Source organism: Bombus huntii, chromosome 3 (assembly GCF_024542735.1).
Source record: "Bombus huntii isolate Logan2020A chromosome 3, iyBomHunt1.1, whole genome shotgun sequence".
NCBI lineage: Eukaryota > Metazoa > Arthropoda > Insecta > Hymenoptera > Apidae > Bombus > Bombus huntii.
In genome coordinates, this window is record NC_066240.1 from 9232283 (window position 1) to 9247871 (window position 15589).

Below are 15589 nucleotides of genomic sequence, written 5' to 3' on the forward strand. Positions count from 1 at the left end.
ATGAAAACCAAACGGTTTTTCTTGTATTTTTCGTTTGAGGTTGACCCTCTCTGAAGAATCCGGGTTAAGAGTCTTGTAACATGAATCGATAATGTTGCGTCGAACGGAGGATGCGGTGGAAATTAGGCGAAATATATTACTAGAAGGTTTAAGTTTCATATTAGTGAAGGAAACTTCAAATAGTTTCATATTTGGCTACACACATATACCGGGTCGGTAGTTCTCGTATTAAGGAGACAACAATAAAAATGTTTCTTCTGTAATTATACTGTCACGTAGATACACGTACTTCCGGTTCGTGGTCAAAGGTGAGGTCTGTAACACTCGTATAGTCACAAAACTTTCACACTTCTAGTTTTTTCCGCTTTCTACTAAGACATTATGCTTAATCTATGTAAAAGATCACGAAGAATACTACTAAATTCACTTTTTTTTTGAAACACCAAATATGAGTCATACATAGCTTAAAAAAGATGATACTCTCACTATGAAAAGTTTTATTTGAAGTAACTATTTATTTGAATGCACTTGCTGTTTTGTTTCTTATCCTAAAGCTTTCTGTTAAAAGTTACAAACTTGAAAATACGATAGTTGCTTACGATAACGTCATTTAAAATCTAAACAGAATAATTGAATCGATGAGTCATATATGTCAGTGAAAGTGTTAGACACTAAAAGGGTTGACGTATCAAATGAAAAAACAAAGGACACAATGTATCTACCGTGGACACCAGTTCGACACAAGACGATTGTTGCGTAGCGACAGGAAAATCCCGATCAAAAAGTTCCAGGTGACGAATATAATGACGAACAATACTATGTAGAAAAAGCATCGACGCGGGGCAAAAAGACGAAGGCCGCCAGTGTCCCGTCGAATCGACTTTCCAAAGAGCGAAATAAAAAAAGAGAACCGAGACCTTCTGAAGATTGCGGAAAGCCGGATGCAACCGGTCGCTCGATTTGACTTGTGAATTCCTCTCGAATTTTTCGATGGAATCGCGCTGTACGTTTTTCAAAACGCGCCCTTTTGTGGCGACGCATTCGTGATGAAAAAATTGTAGTTAAACGACAATCGCGGTTAAAGGCGTCGCGTGAGGAGAGGCAACGTGTAAATTGGTTGTTCATGCAAATGCCAGATGGTTGAGCGGATCGTTGGGAGAACAATTACGACATCTTTTTTCGTCTCGAAATATACTCAAAACGAGGGTAATGGCCCAGTGTGGACAGCCAACTTTCAATTTTGACATGAAAACGAGGTGTCTAGGGTTTTCAGGTGTTTAAAGTACTTCTAGCGCTTTGATCTTGGCCACTTCCGCTCGGATAATGGATTCCTTGACAGCAGAAACTTACTTTTTACATCTTACTTTGATTCAATACAGCAGCGGAATAAGTTATTAGAAACCAGTAAATTAGCGAAATATTTACACGAAGTTATCATTCTTCACGATCCAACATTATTATCTCTTTCACGGGAACAATCATTCGATCGACAACGAACGTTCACCATTTCCATTCCTACATCCCCGATACATTCATTTCCGCGGTGACATAACAAAACGGCAAAGAACTCAGCCGTCCGAGGCACCAATTTAAAGCGTCTATTCTACGAAACCACATATACGTAGAAGGCTACGCCACTGTGTACCGCAGCGGAGCCGCTGTTCTCTCGTGCAGACGGTTCTCTGGAGCAGGAGCGCGGCGTGGAGCAAAGTAGTCGTGGTGCTCGAGACAAGGTCTGACCAGACAGAATTGCAGAACAGACAAGGAAAGACAGTATCGGGTTTCGTGTAGGGGTGTGGCCTGTCGTTCCACTGCCGACCTGGGAGGGGGTGCCAGTGGGCGGTTCTTCGTGGAACCGTGTCCGCCCCACCTTGTGACGCGGTGGTTTTCACGGTTCCACCGCGATGCGGCGCTGCCTCTGGCTGGAACCAGTTGCAGCTGTGCCGGTTCCCTCACTCCGCATCGCGGCTTCGGCTCGGTAGACGGGTCTGTATTTACCGTGGCGCAGCGTGCTCGCGCGAATCTCGTTTTCTGGCGTCGTTCCTCTCGACGTGTCGTCGCCGTGGCCGTGGTCGTGGTCGTTGGATCTCGTCGTTCCTTTGTACCACACGGGGCACATGCGCCATGAAACGTGTCTGACGCGTGTCCGGTCGTCCACTCGAAGGAGCACGAACTGAGATCGATCACCAAACTGTCGATGCTCCAAGGACACCAGGACGGTGGTAGTATTCGAGTGCAGGTGCGCGGACTAGCCGGGTGTTATTTCGTCGCGCGTTTCTCCGACTACCCTAGTGCTTGTGAACCATTTGGTTCGATATGGAACCAGGAATTCCGCGACAAGGTTCTAGGACTGCGTCCCGTCGCCCCAACTCGTCGCGTCGATAAACGACTGTCCGTTGCGTCCATAGTGATTGTGTATCAGTGAGGGGTGTACTTTCTTCTCTGGGGTAACGTGACTGTCTGCTCGGTGTTTCCGTACTGTTACACCGTGTCTTCGCTTTTAATAGAGCAGAATTAGCTGCTGGATTCTCGGAGTGATTCTTTTTCAGCGAAATGTGCCCGCGAGGGCGCGCGTTACCCACTCACCAGACAACGATTATCAGTTCTCTCCTGGACTTTTCTTTCATATTCGATATATACAAATATTGATACAAGTCCGGGGAAAGGAGCAGCGCGGAGGTGCCAGTGACGTTTTTGAGTGCGGAAAAAATTGCCGAACCAAGGAAAGTAGAGGGTGAAGCGAGCTTGACGGTGGCGGAGAAAGAAGAAGAGGAGGCAAAAGAAGGGAACCTGCGCAGCGGACGCCATCTCCGCGTTATCGGCAAGCGGATCCCCCGGGACTCCCCCCCAAGCAGCTTCGGCGTCGCGCACCCTCGGCGGGAACTACCCCGCGACAGCAGCCACCCTGATGGGAGTGTATGAGGAGCGCGCCCCTCCTACCACCGGCATGCACTGGGTGAGTGTCATCCCTCTATTCCCTCGGTTCTTTGCTTATTGGCCGTGTACGCACCACGAAACCGTCGAGAGGGGCTCCCGGTCCTTTGTCACGCAGGCCTCGATGATCTGTGGATGATGATCCTTACCTCGACCCTTTGATCTCCACCGAGTTTGCAACTCTTGCAACTTGACACTTGCACCTGGAGCAGAGCTTTTTTTAAAATGTTACAAGAGGGGTGAGGGTCGCAATTTGGTTCTGTGGTTACTTTCGAGCGACCTACATTCCCAAATTATTACATTTTCGGGAGTTGTAACAGACATTTTTCCATAATTCTTATTAGGTTTATCAGGTTTCTGTTAAGTAGGTTTCTTTCGACTGGCTGAAATTCTGGAATTACAGTCGTATTTTCTGCGAGTTGGAATGGGTGCTTTTAAATAGTCGTATTCCACAAACTTGAAAATTCTAGATTTCTGTCAACGTGCCTCGATACGACGATCTTTTTCTTCAAAATATCATAGTCTACTTGCTAAGTATCTGTCAACTCCAGTATGACAGATTTTTTTACGAAAAACACATTAATCCACGTCCTAGGATCGCTCGAAACGTCCAATCTCCAAGATTCTAAATTCTCGGGCTCGACAAACTAATTAAAACCTCTCGTTGCGAGGGATAAGGGAGCCGCTCGATGGCGGCTGTCGGTGTCCGGTTGTAGCTGTTAATGGAAACAAATCCTAGCTGGATAATTCGATCCAACGATTTTATTGCCGGCGATTCCGTAATTGGAATATTGCTGGGCGAACGAGTCGCCGACGAGCCCCGACGCTTATCGGCGACGCAACGGTTGATATATTCGCCGGCCGTGGCGCGGAACGGGTTTCAGGGATTCGCGACGACGTTGTAGATCGCCGCCGACAGAAAAAACCCCGTCTCGACGACAGACCTGCGTGCGTACATGAACCACGGGTTTGACGGATCGCCACGAAGCTTGTGAATTTTTCGGGTGTCACCGGTGTAATGGATCGCGACACGCGAACCCGAGTCGCGCCCCCGATTTGTTAATTGATTCCCCTGGCTGAAAGGGGTTGGAGATTTCGATCGGTTAAAAGGTATACATTTTTCTTTCTCCTTGTCATTGTTCGAGAAGGGTTGATATTGCGTGAACTCTTTAGACAGAGATTTTTCTTTGGTTCATTGCTGAAAGCGATTACTATTTTTAGTAGATCGAAGCGAAATGTTAAACACTGATATCGTTTCTTTATACTTTTTATACGATATTATTTAATCCTGTTGTGTTCTTTGGGTTATTCTCGTTTTATTATTTTTTCTTATTTTCCGTGGATTTTCATTGAATTTTTTCATAAAAGGAGATTCTTACGTTCGTTTACGTTCATTTCGTCTCGTTTGACGTAGTTATTCCTTGGTTGGCCATGCTTTTCGAGAAAATCCTGTACGTATACTCGTGTTTTAGCAACGCAAGTTAATTTTCGAAAGAGAAATCGAAATTCCTCTGCTTCGTGATATTTACTACGAACATTTCGCGAAACCGTTTTGGTCATGAAGGAAATCATGTCGGATTAAACGGCGGAACGTGGATGCTCGTGATTTTTAGCGGCGACGTTCGTTTTCCATTGCACGATGGTTCGAACGGTGTCGAGCAATGTACGATCAGCGAAACCGGCGTTCATCTTCAAGGAATGTTAATTCCGTTTTAAACGACTGTTGAATGGCTGTGCCGTTAACGGGTACACCTTGTAAACAAACGTAATTGATTGTTCGGTGTCACCACGATGGCCGCTAATTGAACCGATGCATTAACTCGTGGCTACGCCGACGAAACGAGCTGGATGTAAAACGCATGCCATCGCTTACCAATCCTTCTCTTTTCCCTTTATTTTCGCTGATTCCACCGAAATTGAGTGTTAATCGATATAAACCGTTTCAAACGAGAGTTCGATCGACTTTCATTATTTTCTTTCTCTTTCGTTCGATTAACTTGTGTTCGCGGAAACTTTTCTCAGAATTAATTTCTGATCTTTTTAAGTTACTTTGTTGTATCGTTTCAATATATATACATATTTGGAAATATTTTAGTAATACAAGTAAGAAAGTAATACATATCGTAGAAATTGAATATAAATTATTTTTAGTGTAGATCGATAATGTAGTCGAGGAAAAAGATTGACTTCCATTTTTTATCAAATTATATTAACGCTGTATTATACGTTATATTAAGATTTATTTGCTTTTTTGTTTGTCTAGTGATAAACATTATGTTAATTATATATACCTTATGTTAATTTTATATTCTTACTTTGTTCAGACTCCGTATAAATACTCGGAAATTCTTATTACATCAAAATGCGAATTTTTTTAATTATACGTATCGTTCCTCCTTTTCACGCCCCTATATCTACTTACAAAAAGCTACTATAAAAATCCACCAAAAATTCCATGAGAATTTTCTCAAACAAAACTATCTCTCCATTGTTCACGGAATTATTCACGACGAAGTATATTTCATTATCTTCCTGATCATTCCTGTAAACCATATTTCATGGCGTCGTGTGCTGTTTTTTTTTTTTTTTTTAAAGAACATACAAGTTTTCAAATCATGAGATACGTCATTCACAATTATTCTGTAATTTTTATTCATTTAATTTGACGGCTATTCTTCGAAATTTTTACAACGAAAACCATTGAAAGGAACACGACGTAAATAATTTGTTTACCAAAGAATCAGCGGTTGATTAAAGCGTATCGTATAAGAGGCGCCGTGCGTTAAATGTCCCAGTCTCCTTATAGCGTCGCGATTATTTTATCGCACGAAACGCAAAACGGGGCGCGGGAATGGCGCGCCGTTTTCGTGCCGGCGACGAGTAGCCAGCGCAATTGAATCACACAAGAGTCAAACTGATCGTCTCAACCGAGGTTAATCGTTTAGCTTTTGCCGAGTTGACGCGTTTATCGTACATCGATTACATATTTTTGCGTATTTATGAAAAATTTAATCGTATATTCCATTACCTGTCAAAATAAAACATTGTTACGGAAAACAGAGTCGATCAGTTTGGCTTTCAACCGGCTTAATTTTCTCTGTTTCTTCGTTGCGCAACCCGAGATTTTCCTACGCTCCTTTGTGACCGCGTGCACGATCGAATAATTCATCTCGCGACAGGGGCCGCGACTGCGGCGAAAATAAATAACAATTTCCGCGACAACTGCGTGAATTACGAGTTCGGGTCTGCGACGGATTTTTCAGACGTTTCGTATGCTTCACGGGAGTTATTCGTCGGGTTGAGCAGACATTCTTGCCACTGGAACAATGTTGACTTCGTGGTTAGAGGTGGTTTTAAGACAGAGTTGCATTATAACGTGATTGAATGATAGTTGAGCCGAAACTTGCAAGTTACAGAACGTTTTCTTTCATACCACGATTAATGTTACGCTCTTTGGTAATCTTTGACACAAATTTTCCTACTATTAAAATATTTCTTAAATTCAAGGAGAACACGAAAGAATCGTTAATATGTCAAAGTTTCTTTTGAAACATTTAAAAGTCCTTGTATGTTGTTGAAATGTAGGTGGTGATATAAGAATCTAAAATCTGAAGCAATGTTAAGATAATTAAGATCGGAGGAATTAAAGGGGGAGCTTAATACTTTCGAATATTTCGAAGATTGCAGATTTTAAGAGTGAAATTTACATCTTCTTCCCTATCGAACTCAGTTTCTCGATGTTACCCTTCCACCTATATATTTCCTCCTACTGGCGTAATTCGACAGGAATCTTCTTCCAAAAGCTCAGAAGATATTAACGTTAATTTATTCTACGTCTGCTCTGAAATTTTCTGAAAGTAACCTGCGCTTAAACTGTTCCACATTCTCTTTCTCGGCTTCGATGCCTTTCGAACCCACTCAGACCTTCTTAAATTATTCCAAACCTTCGTTCAAATCATCGAGACAACTATGTACGTATATAATCATTAAACTATTGTTCGAAGAATGATGTTCAAAGCAAAATAATCATTATGATATGCACATTGTGATATGACATAAATAGTCATTACGATAATATGATTAGTATTGTTATCAAAATATGAATATACATAAACATCCGTGGCGTACAAGTGGTGATTCAACAAACAAGCTTTCATCGATTCTGACCTGTAGTCGGTCGATTGAAATTCATTCGTTGAAACTGATATTGGTGGAACGCATCTAATCAGCGTCACACGGATTTGGCGTCGTTTAGTCTCTGGACGTTTTCGATCTTTTTCTATGCATGCAGCCGGACGCGTGCGTCAGCATGGAGCCGGCCGAAGAGAGTGTGATTATTGTAACTTCGATGAGATAAGCGCGACGTGGCACGAACGTGTCTGTCCGTGATAGTGGTCCGTTTGTGTCGAGCGTAATTTATTGGCCGGGCCTGTTGAGATATATCCGCCACGAAGCGGCGGCGGTCATCGCGGGACGAACGTTTAATAAATCCGCGCCGTGCTCCATCTTTTGTCATTTATTTAGGTACGGACTGGAGGCGATATGCTCTTGCCTATCGTGGCTCGCGAAACTGTCCTCCAGAGTGACACGTTCGTCTCTTGGCAAAAATTTGTCAGTTCTTCCGCGTTTCTTTAACTTTTCGGCGAAATTTGAGGAAACGGAATTGCTCGTAATTCTGTTTCGTGATTGTGCTTTAAACACGAACACTTAATACTTTCCAAATATTTTGTTTAGAATTGATTATATAGAAAAACGTTATAAAGGAATATGAGTTTTTTAGTGAAATTTAGTGGAACGGAATTCCCCTTCTTCTTTTTGATTCTTATTTATACGTAAGAAATGTAACGAAATGAATTTCCTATCACACGTTAGAAGATAAAGATTTTTATTCGTCATGCGTTTGAATTTCGGTGAATCATCGAATAAGGGATCACCAAGTAAAAGAACGAATAAATAGACATTTATGAAGTAGAGCTTGGTTCTAGGTGGCTAATTTATTGCACAGGAACTTGTTAATATCCTAACAGCCTGTTCACTGGCGGTTCTCGGAATAAAAAACACGTTGGGTAGAATAGATCTTTTAATCGCGATTCCTAAATTAATTCGTTCCACTATGCTCTTTCCGTCGTAAGAACGTATGATTTATATTCGACGAACAGGAAATTCGTTTCCCACTGGCAGTTTTACAGCTTCTAGGAAAATTTCTCTTTGTTTTCACTTTTTGTCTATCGTCAAACGTTCCGATTTTCACTCTTGCTGACAACTCGGAAACATAGTTGTCTCATTGATTGTTCCATTTTCTTTAAATACTCGACGAGACCCTTTCAAAATTCCCGAATACATCAAAGTCACGAATAGTCGCAAGAAGATTGAATCTGTCCGTTTGTGTTTCTTCGAATGCATCATCTGTCGGTCGGACGTTTCGCAAAATTTTCAAACGGTCCTCGTTGCGGCACGTCGAAACGTTTACTCATGCTTTCAGCGGGCCGATCACGGTTTTGCACGTGATTAATAGCGGTCGAATCGGGCGTCGCGTCGTTGGCAGACGAAGACGCGATCTGAATTTTCCCGGAACGCGAAGTGGCCACAGAGGGAGGGAAAGCGGTATCTCGGGGTCGGGTCGCGATTCTTGGCCTGCTCGGCGTGCCGCCGTTCTGTGTCCCCGGTATCTCGTCTCGTTTTAGTATTTAAATAACTGTTTTCTCATCTCTTACTTCAAGTACTCTTACACCTCTTTGCTTTGCCAGGCAGTTGCGAGATTCATTTTCTTTCACATCCCTTTTTTTTTCTTAGAATAATATAAAAAGAAAAATTGTCTATGTGAATAAAGCTTCGTTTGGTTAATTGTAAATAACATTGAAAATATACAGAGATTATACGATTGACGAAGAATTTTAGTATACTTTTATTTATACAGTAGCGTTCTCTCTTTTGTTTTGTCTCAGTGGAAACGATACAAAAAAAAAACAATTTTCATCTGGTCAATTTTGCGTAGTAGCACCAATGAAATACAAAGATTAAGACTTTCTAAAAGATAGGAGTTAATTGTCTTTATTTTCTACCCATGCGTAAATGATGTGAAAAAAGAAACTTCTTTGATTGTTAGTAGTTATTAATCACGTTCATTTGGATTGACATCGAGCAAGGAAGAAATCTAGCGGAACTTTTGTTCTAAATACACACGTCGCAGGAAACATAAGATCATTGTAGACGTAACATTGAAACGAGCGATGAAATTATGCGAGCGTCGTTAAATCAAAATCTTCTCCGCAAACATCGTACCAGAAGAAGAAAACAAAACTGAACACGTAGTATGATAATACGATATTTCTACGCAGTTGAGATCACCGATTTCCTGGAACAATCGTCCAAATTCATAATTTCTCAATTATCGTTACGTATTCTTTGCCTCACTGCAAACGAGTCGCTTCCCTCGGATCTCGATAGTCCTGGCGATTGTGCAATGACGCACCGGATGTGACGCAAGGACGATAATATTCGTCTCCATATTTTTCCATTTTTTCAATCTCTTTTTTTATTTCCACAGAATATCGTAGTATCGTTCGATCAAGTAGATTTCTCGCTCTCGATCTTTTATCACTTTGATTCGGTTTTGATTCTTCGTCATTTTTGTGATTAAGGAATCGTTTAATCGCGTGGAAAGCGTCGATAGCGAGAATTGGTCGGGAAAATTCGAGGTCGACAATATGCGATTTCGTTCGGTGTCGTGATTCATAAAATTTGCAAAGCGCAGGTTTCGCAATCACACGCAAAAACGCGATACGTTTAATATTCATGGCGAACAAGTCGTGCTAGAAATTCGTGAAAATTCGAGCGGATTGATAGTCGAACTCGTTTCATAATATGTACAGATTAAAAATAATTAGAAATGATAATTTCTTCTTGTTGAATGAAAACAGTGTTTCTGTACGATAACGTGGGAGGTCGAAGATTGAAGTTGGGTCGGTTAAGTTTCTCGAGCGGAAGAATTTACATGACATTTTATCGAACTTGAAATTAGAATTTTTTATATTTACATATACATGACACGCGACGTAATTGAAAGAAGCGAAACAATAATTTCAACATCGAGTCGAGAACAACCATCTCGATTTCACAAAAAAGTACGTATCTTATATCGAGTAAAAAACATTAGTTTTTTTGCGTCATTTTTAATATAATTAATCCTTACATTCGCAAGTAATCTGTCATCCATTACCAACAGTTTAATAACAAAATTAAAAATTCCACATGAAATTAAAAGTTAAAAGCAAAATAGGAATAAGAAAATAGAAAATAAACACTGAATAGTGGTAAAAGTACCATCGACCATTATGTACCATATTCGATCATTCACCTTCAAAATCCTGCTCTCATCAAATCCTCGTAAAATACACCGATACTGTTTAAGACCAGTCTCTGATCCAAAGGGGTTGAATCTATATTTAGAGCTCGACTGGTGGCTTCTTCCTTCGAAAACACCTTCCTTCTTTATTCCTTTTTCTCGTTTTTTGTTTCTCTCAGTTGGCTGTCGTCGTAGCAGCCGAATAACCGAGGTGGCACAGTAGCACACGAACAGCCACGATCCAATATTTTTGTCCGGTCGCGAGTAGCTCGAGGTCCGGCCGGTTGGTAGCCGGTCGCCGCGGAGAAGTGCAGATAGCGAGCAGTTTATCGGTTCTCTGCGGTGTTAAGCGTCGCCCACGCGTTTTAAGAGAAACCACAAGCTGCAGCCCGTCCGCCGAGTGGACGAGGCTGTTTATTGTTATCACTATCATGGCTGGCCAAGGGAAGCTGATACGCGGCCAACACGGGACGCGCGTGTTTATAGAATCGACAGAGCGAGAGAGAAATGGGACAAAGAGAGATGCCAGATTCAGACTGCGAGCGAATTTCCTGGTTTGATTTTTTTGTGGTCTCGCTTTTAGTATCGATGATAGGACATGCTGAGAATTCTTGGCATTGGAGCTTGAGGATTTCGGAAATTTGCAAGTTGAAAAAATTGAGAGGATATGTTACAAGATTTATAGTTGCGATATTGGTGACAGTTTTCTGAAGATGTTGGTAATCAGTAATTTATTGCTTTTAATACTATTTCTAGTAATTAATAATTTATTATGGTTTTTAATGTAATGTAAATATGGATAATAGGAGATAAAAATTGTGGACCTTAAAAATTTGAATCGTGGGTTGGAAGTATATACATTCCAGATTCGTCATTGAGTATCTCTTTTAGCACATTCGTGGCTGATAAATTTGTAGAAATAAAACTATTGTCCTTTCTACAGAGTCTAACATTGATACGTTAACTGTTCTATTTGATCATACCTTATATATACGCTAATGTATTGATAAAAGTAAATTGGTCTATTTATAACACTTATAATATTTCAAAATCAACAAGATCAAGGATCATGCTCTTTCTTCTACACGTCTTTACTCAGTTTTTACTCAGGCCAAATGCATTGTCCATGTTCGTCGTTCAAATCGTTTTTCCGTTATCCGTCGTTAATCGTTATCCGTTGCTCCTAAGCTTTTCGTAATGACTCGCAAGAGTGATAAAGAAATGGTTAATTTCGCGTTTCTTTTTGTCCCGAAAAATGATTAAGCACCGGAGCCGTCATGGAGGCGACGCAGCGAGAGATCGTCCCCAATAAATTTTACCAGCTCTCCTATTCCTGCCGTATTCGGACCGTATGGTCCTTGGAACTTTTCCCGCGCGAAACCGACTCGTTTCTCATCCTCCTTATAGAACGACTGCAGACTCCATTCGATTTGAGATCCATTTTCCCATGGTTAAGTCTCCAGTCTCCAGTTAACTTCTCCGTCTGGAAACAGGCCGCTCGGCGTTTTCCAAACGAGGGGGAACGATCGTAGAAAAATTCTCGGCTCGAGTCGTGTCTGATTCATACTGATGACTTCTCGTAAATCATACGAGATCGTGTCGCGCTACAAAAAGAATCACGCTCCAATTACCCCATTCCTTGTTCGCGAACAGACGGAGGAAACAGCCTCTGGGAAGAAAGTGTTTGGGAAGAAAGATTTTATAGGTTCCACGAGAACGTGGTTGTTCAATAAAAATTTCCAACTCGACCTCGTATTTTCTATCTAATGGACCAGCGTATCTCTGCTTTGATAACTCGTTAACGGCTCGACGCAAGTTACCCCGACGCGAAACAGATGAATCATCGATTACTTATCAATTTGAAAGTCACGGCGCGAACTTAATACATCGTGTTATCTTGGTGTGCACGCGGTCCACGCGTCTGTTTGCCCTAGAAAAATTAATGAAACAGAAGGGAAAAGAAAAAAGATACGGAAAGAGGAAAAGTAAAGTAACAGACGAAAGAAAAAAATACAAAAGTAGATGTACATGGCGACCAATGTAATCGACAGTCGATATCTCGGCAGTAGTTCGGAGAGGCTGTCGCACAATCGAACGACCGTCGAGCGGCATTTCTGGCGGCATTCTACTGGCTTTTCGTGCCGGCATCCCGACGGATTCCGCGCTCGTTATTTACTTCACGTTTCGTGAAAATGAAAAAGGCGGAGTCTTGTGCAAGTTAGAGCTACGGTGAAAGTCTGTTTTACAGTCCGAGCACCCGGCCGCCTGTGGCAGGTCCACTCTCGAGATGGATAAGGATCTCGCGAAGCCGAGTGAAGATCGATCGACCGGTCGTGCCGTTTCGTGGGAAATTTATAGGATGCCCGTATCGATCTCTCGTCTGTTCGCGCGAGCTACTCGCCGGTTGTCGCGTTCGCTCTTACGAAATCGACCATCGGGCAAATTCTGGAAATGGAACTCGTTCAGCTTCTATAACCAACCGGAATGCATTTGGCGTCGTTGAAATTTTCCAATACGAAATTTTTCAGTGAAGCATCGCTGATTGATCTCACGGCGAAAGGAGGAAAATGAAGTTATTGATCTGATATTTAGGATAACCGTGAAATTTCATGAAAGCAGAGTTTTGCGATTGGAATTGGAAAATCTTTGGTACGTGGTTTATAGTGATAACCGATAATAATGGAATTCATTGGTTGATAGAAATTTTCCAATGAAATACGGACGATTGACCTTTTCCATGGTGAAGGCAACGAAGCGAGGATGCTCCTTTTGCATTTAGAATAATCAATGGAGTTTCTGAGAACAGAGTCTAGGATTGGGATTAGTAGACTGGCAAAGGACTAAATCTACGATACATCACAATCTGCAGTGTTAATTCTCAATTAACTCTCATGAATGGTTGCTATTAGTGTTAATCATATACTATATATCCATTCTTTGTTCCTATTCTTTATATCACACTGTGTCGAGTTCACACAATCGTTAACATACTTCATAAATCTTGCGATTGTACACTGCTTTGAAGAATGAGAGCGTTGTTCTTCCTGTTCACCTACTCTTCCTGTAATCCTCAATATATAATCAATCCTTTCTTATTGTCGAAACTGACGAAAGATCCGTATATTATTTATAATTCTAACTGTTGCAACGGTGGAAACGGTTCGAAATTTAGGTTAGGTTACGATCCGAGAAGATATTCTAGTATGATCGCATACCAAAACGGGATTCGGCGAAAATGTTCGTGAGAAACGCGTGTTCAGATGGAAAAACAGAGATTTCCAGCCGCATTCTCTCGAGGAAATATCTCTATTTGCATTCGTTGTTGGCGCTTGTTTCGCCGCGATGCCCGATACGAGGGGAAGGTTGGGAAATCTCATTGAGGCACGTCAAAAGAAAAGCGGCGACCTATGTTGATACCAAAGAACATCTTCGCTCGCGGCTCGAGGAGTGCGACCTGGCACAATGGAGTGTTAAGAAATGCGCCTACATTGTTAAAAAAGCTGTGCATTGTTCGAGCGGAGGTTAATAATGACATTAAGCGTGGAACAGTGTATGAAAACCTGGTTGATTTCTTGCATGATGCGCCGGTGTTATCGGCGAACGTAACAAACGTTGTTGAACCAATAAAGGCAAGACTGAAGGTCTTGATGATCCGTTGTTATGGATGTAACATTTAAAAGAACGTTTCATTGTGATTGCCTGATATACATATACATGTAACAGATGTACAGGATGTCTTTATATGTGTATCTATGAATATGGTAGAAATATTTGAATCCATTAAATTTCAACATGTTAGTTTTTAATATAATAATAAATAATGGGGAAAAGAACGATTCTTTGTGAAAAAATATATTGAAAGTAGAGGTTTCTTTTCCGAGAAACGTAGTTTTCTATTTGTATGTCGATCAGAATATAAATCGATATTTCAATGTATGTACATACGTGTTTTAATTAAATACTGAATGAAAGAAACTGCATTTACAAGCTGACATTGAGTAGACACGATGCTATCAATGACAGGAAGTACATGACGACATTGTCCACTTTTATAAATAAAAAACAGGAATAGGCGCGGTAGCCCGTTAAATTAAAACTTACAATTATTGAGAAATTCTTAGTAATCTTTACAAATCTTTATAAATAAGTAAAATTAAGACCTTTGTCAAATCAATAACTTTGTGTAAGAAATAATAGAAAAGATAGAGGAAGAAAGAAGTATATTAGTTAAATCTATCAAGGGAATTAATAAAAAAGAGCAAAATTATAATTAACTTCATCTTCTTCCACGATATTCGGATAACGTTTGCGGTGAGCGACTCGAATCGTTTTGCTAGAAACCAGCATATTCCCTCGGAGAATCGAGTTCACCACCGCGGGGTGTCGTTGTTACTGTTAGCGGCAAGAAAGTCGCCCAATCAAAGTTCCAATCGAAGCTTAATCAATGATCTTCGAAGGAAACGAGCCACGACTCGCGATAGGTTGCACGCCAGAAGCACCAGAGAGACACGTCGAAATGCGCGTTCCACGGATTCTTTCCGCGACCCGGTTTATTACATAAGAAACAACGGCCGCCGCGTAATCGTTACGTTGCACAGTGAAAATCCGCCGTAACAAACGAACCTGGTAATTTCTATTAGTTTTCCCTCGTCGTGAAACACGCGGCGCCGCGCATGCGCGCTTTATCCGATCGATCTCTTTTGTGCCATTTCTAGGACCATTATCGTTCGATGAATCAGTTAATGGAAAAAAAGAAATAGAACAGAAAAAGATAGAAGTCGCTAGCCAACTTAGAGAATCAGAATCTATGTCGCAACTGGAACGCGAATTTAATAAGAAGATCGTCGTAGAGATATCTTTTTTCCTTTAGTATTATCCACAGATTGCTAAATCATGTTTATTTAATGAAAAAGAAAAAATATACTTGTTTATTGAAGATTTTGCTTTCGTTGAAATACACTTCGTTTACTTTTATCTAGGTAAATTAAAAAGTCGATTAACCTATTAGGGACAAGTGTTACGTTGCATTTGCAATTGTTTTTCAATTAATTTACATTATTGAACGTTGTGTCATACAGTGGTTACGAAAGGGAATTTCAAGGATTCGTCTGATATATTTTTCAACTTTAAGTTCCAACAGAAGTTTTCATAATTTACCTGAGAGAAGATTTAAAGCAACGTTTCCTCTTAATAACTTAATGCTCAGAGTAAAGATTTTCGACAAAAGAAAAATTCCTTGACGCATGACTATTATCCATCGAAGGTACTAACTGCAAGTGCCATCAACTTTAGCATCGATCGTTGGAATAC

At 40.9% G+C, this 15589-nt stretch overlaps 1 protein-coding gene across 2 annotated transcripts in view; it reads left to right on the top strand.

Annotated features, from left to right (window-relative positions):
• Positions 1-1930: 1930 nt before the first annotated feature.
• LOC126863726 (protein apterous-like) overlaps positions 1931-15589 on the top strand; it is a 54485-nt gene continuing 40826 nt past the window's right edge. For both annotated transcript variants that reach the window (XM_050614183.1, XM_050614184.1), the window contains exon 1: positions 1931-2956. In XM_050614183.1, the coding sequence (XP_050470140.1) occupies positions 2909-2956 (48 nt within the window). In that variant the 5' untranslated portion in view covers positions 1931-2908. The remainder of the gene's footprint in view (positions 2957-15589) is intronic.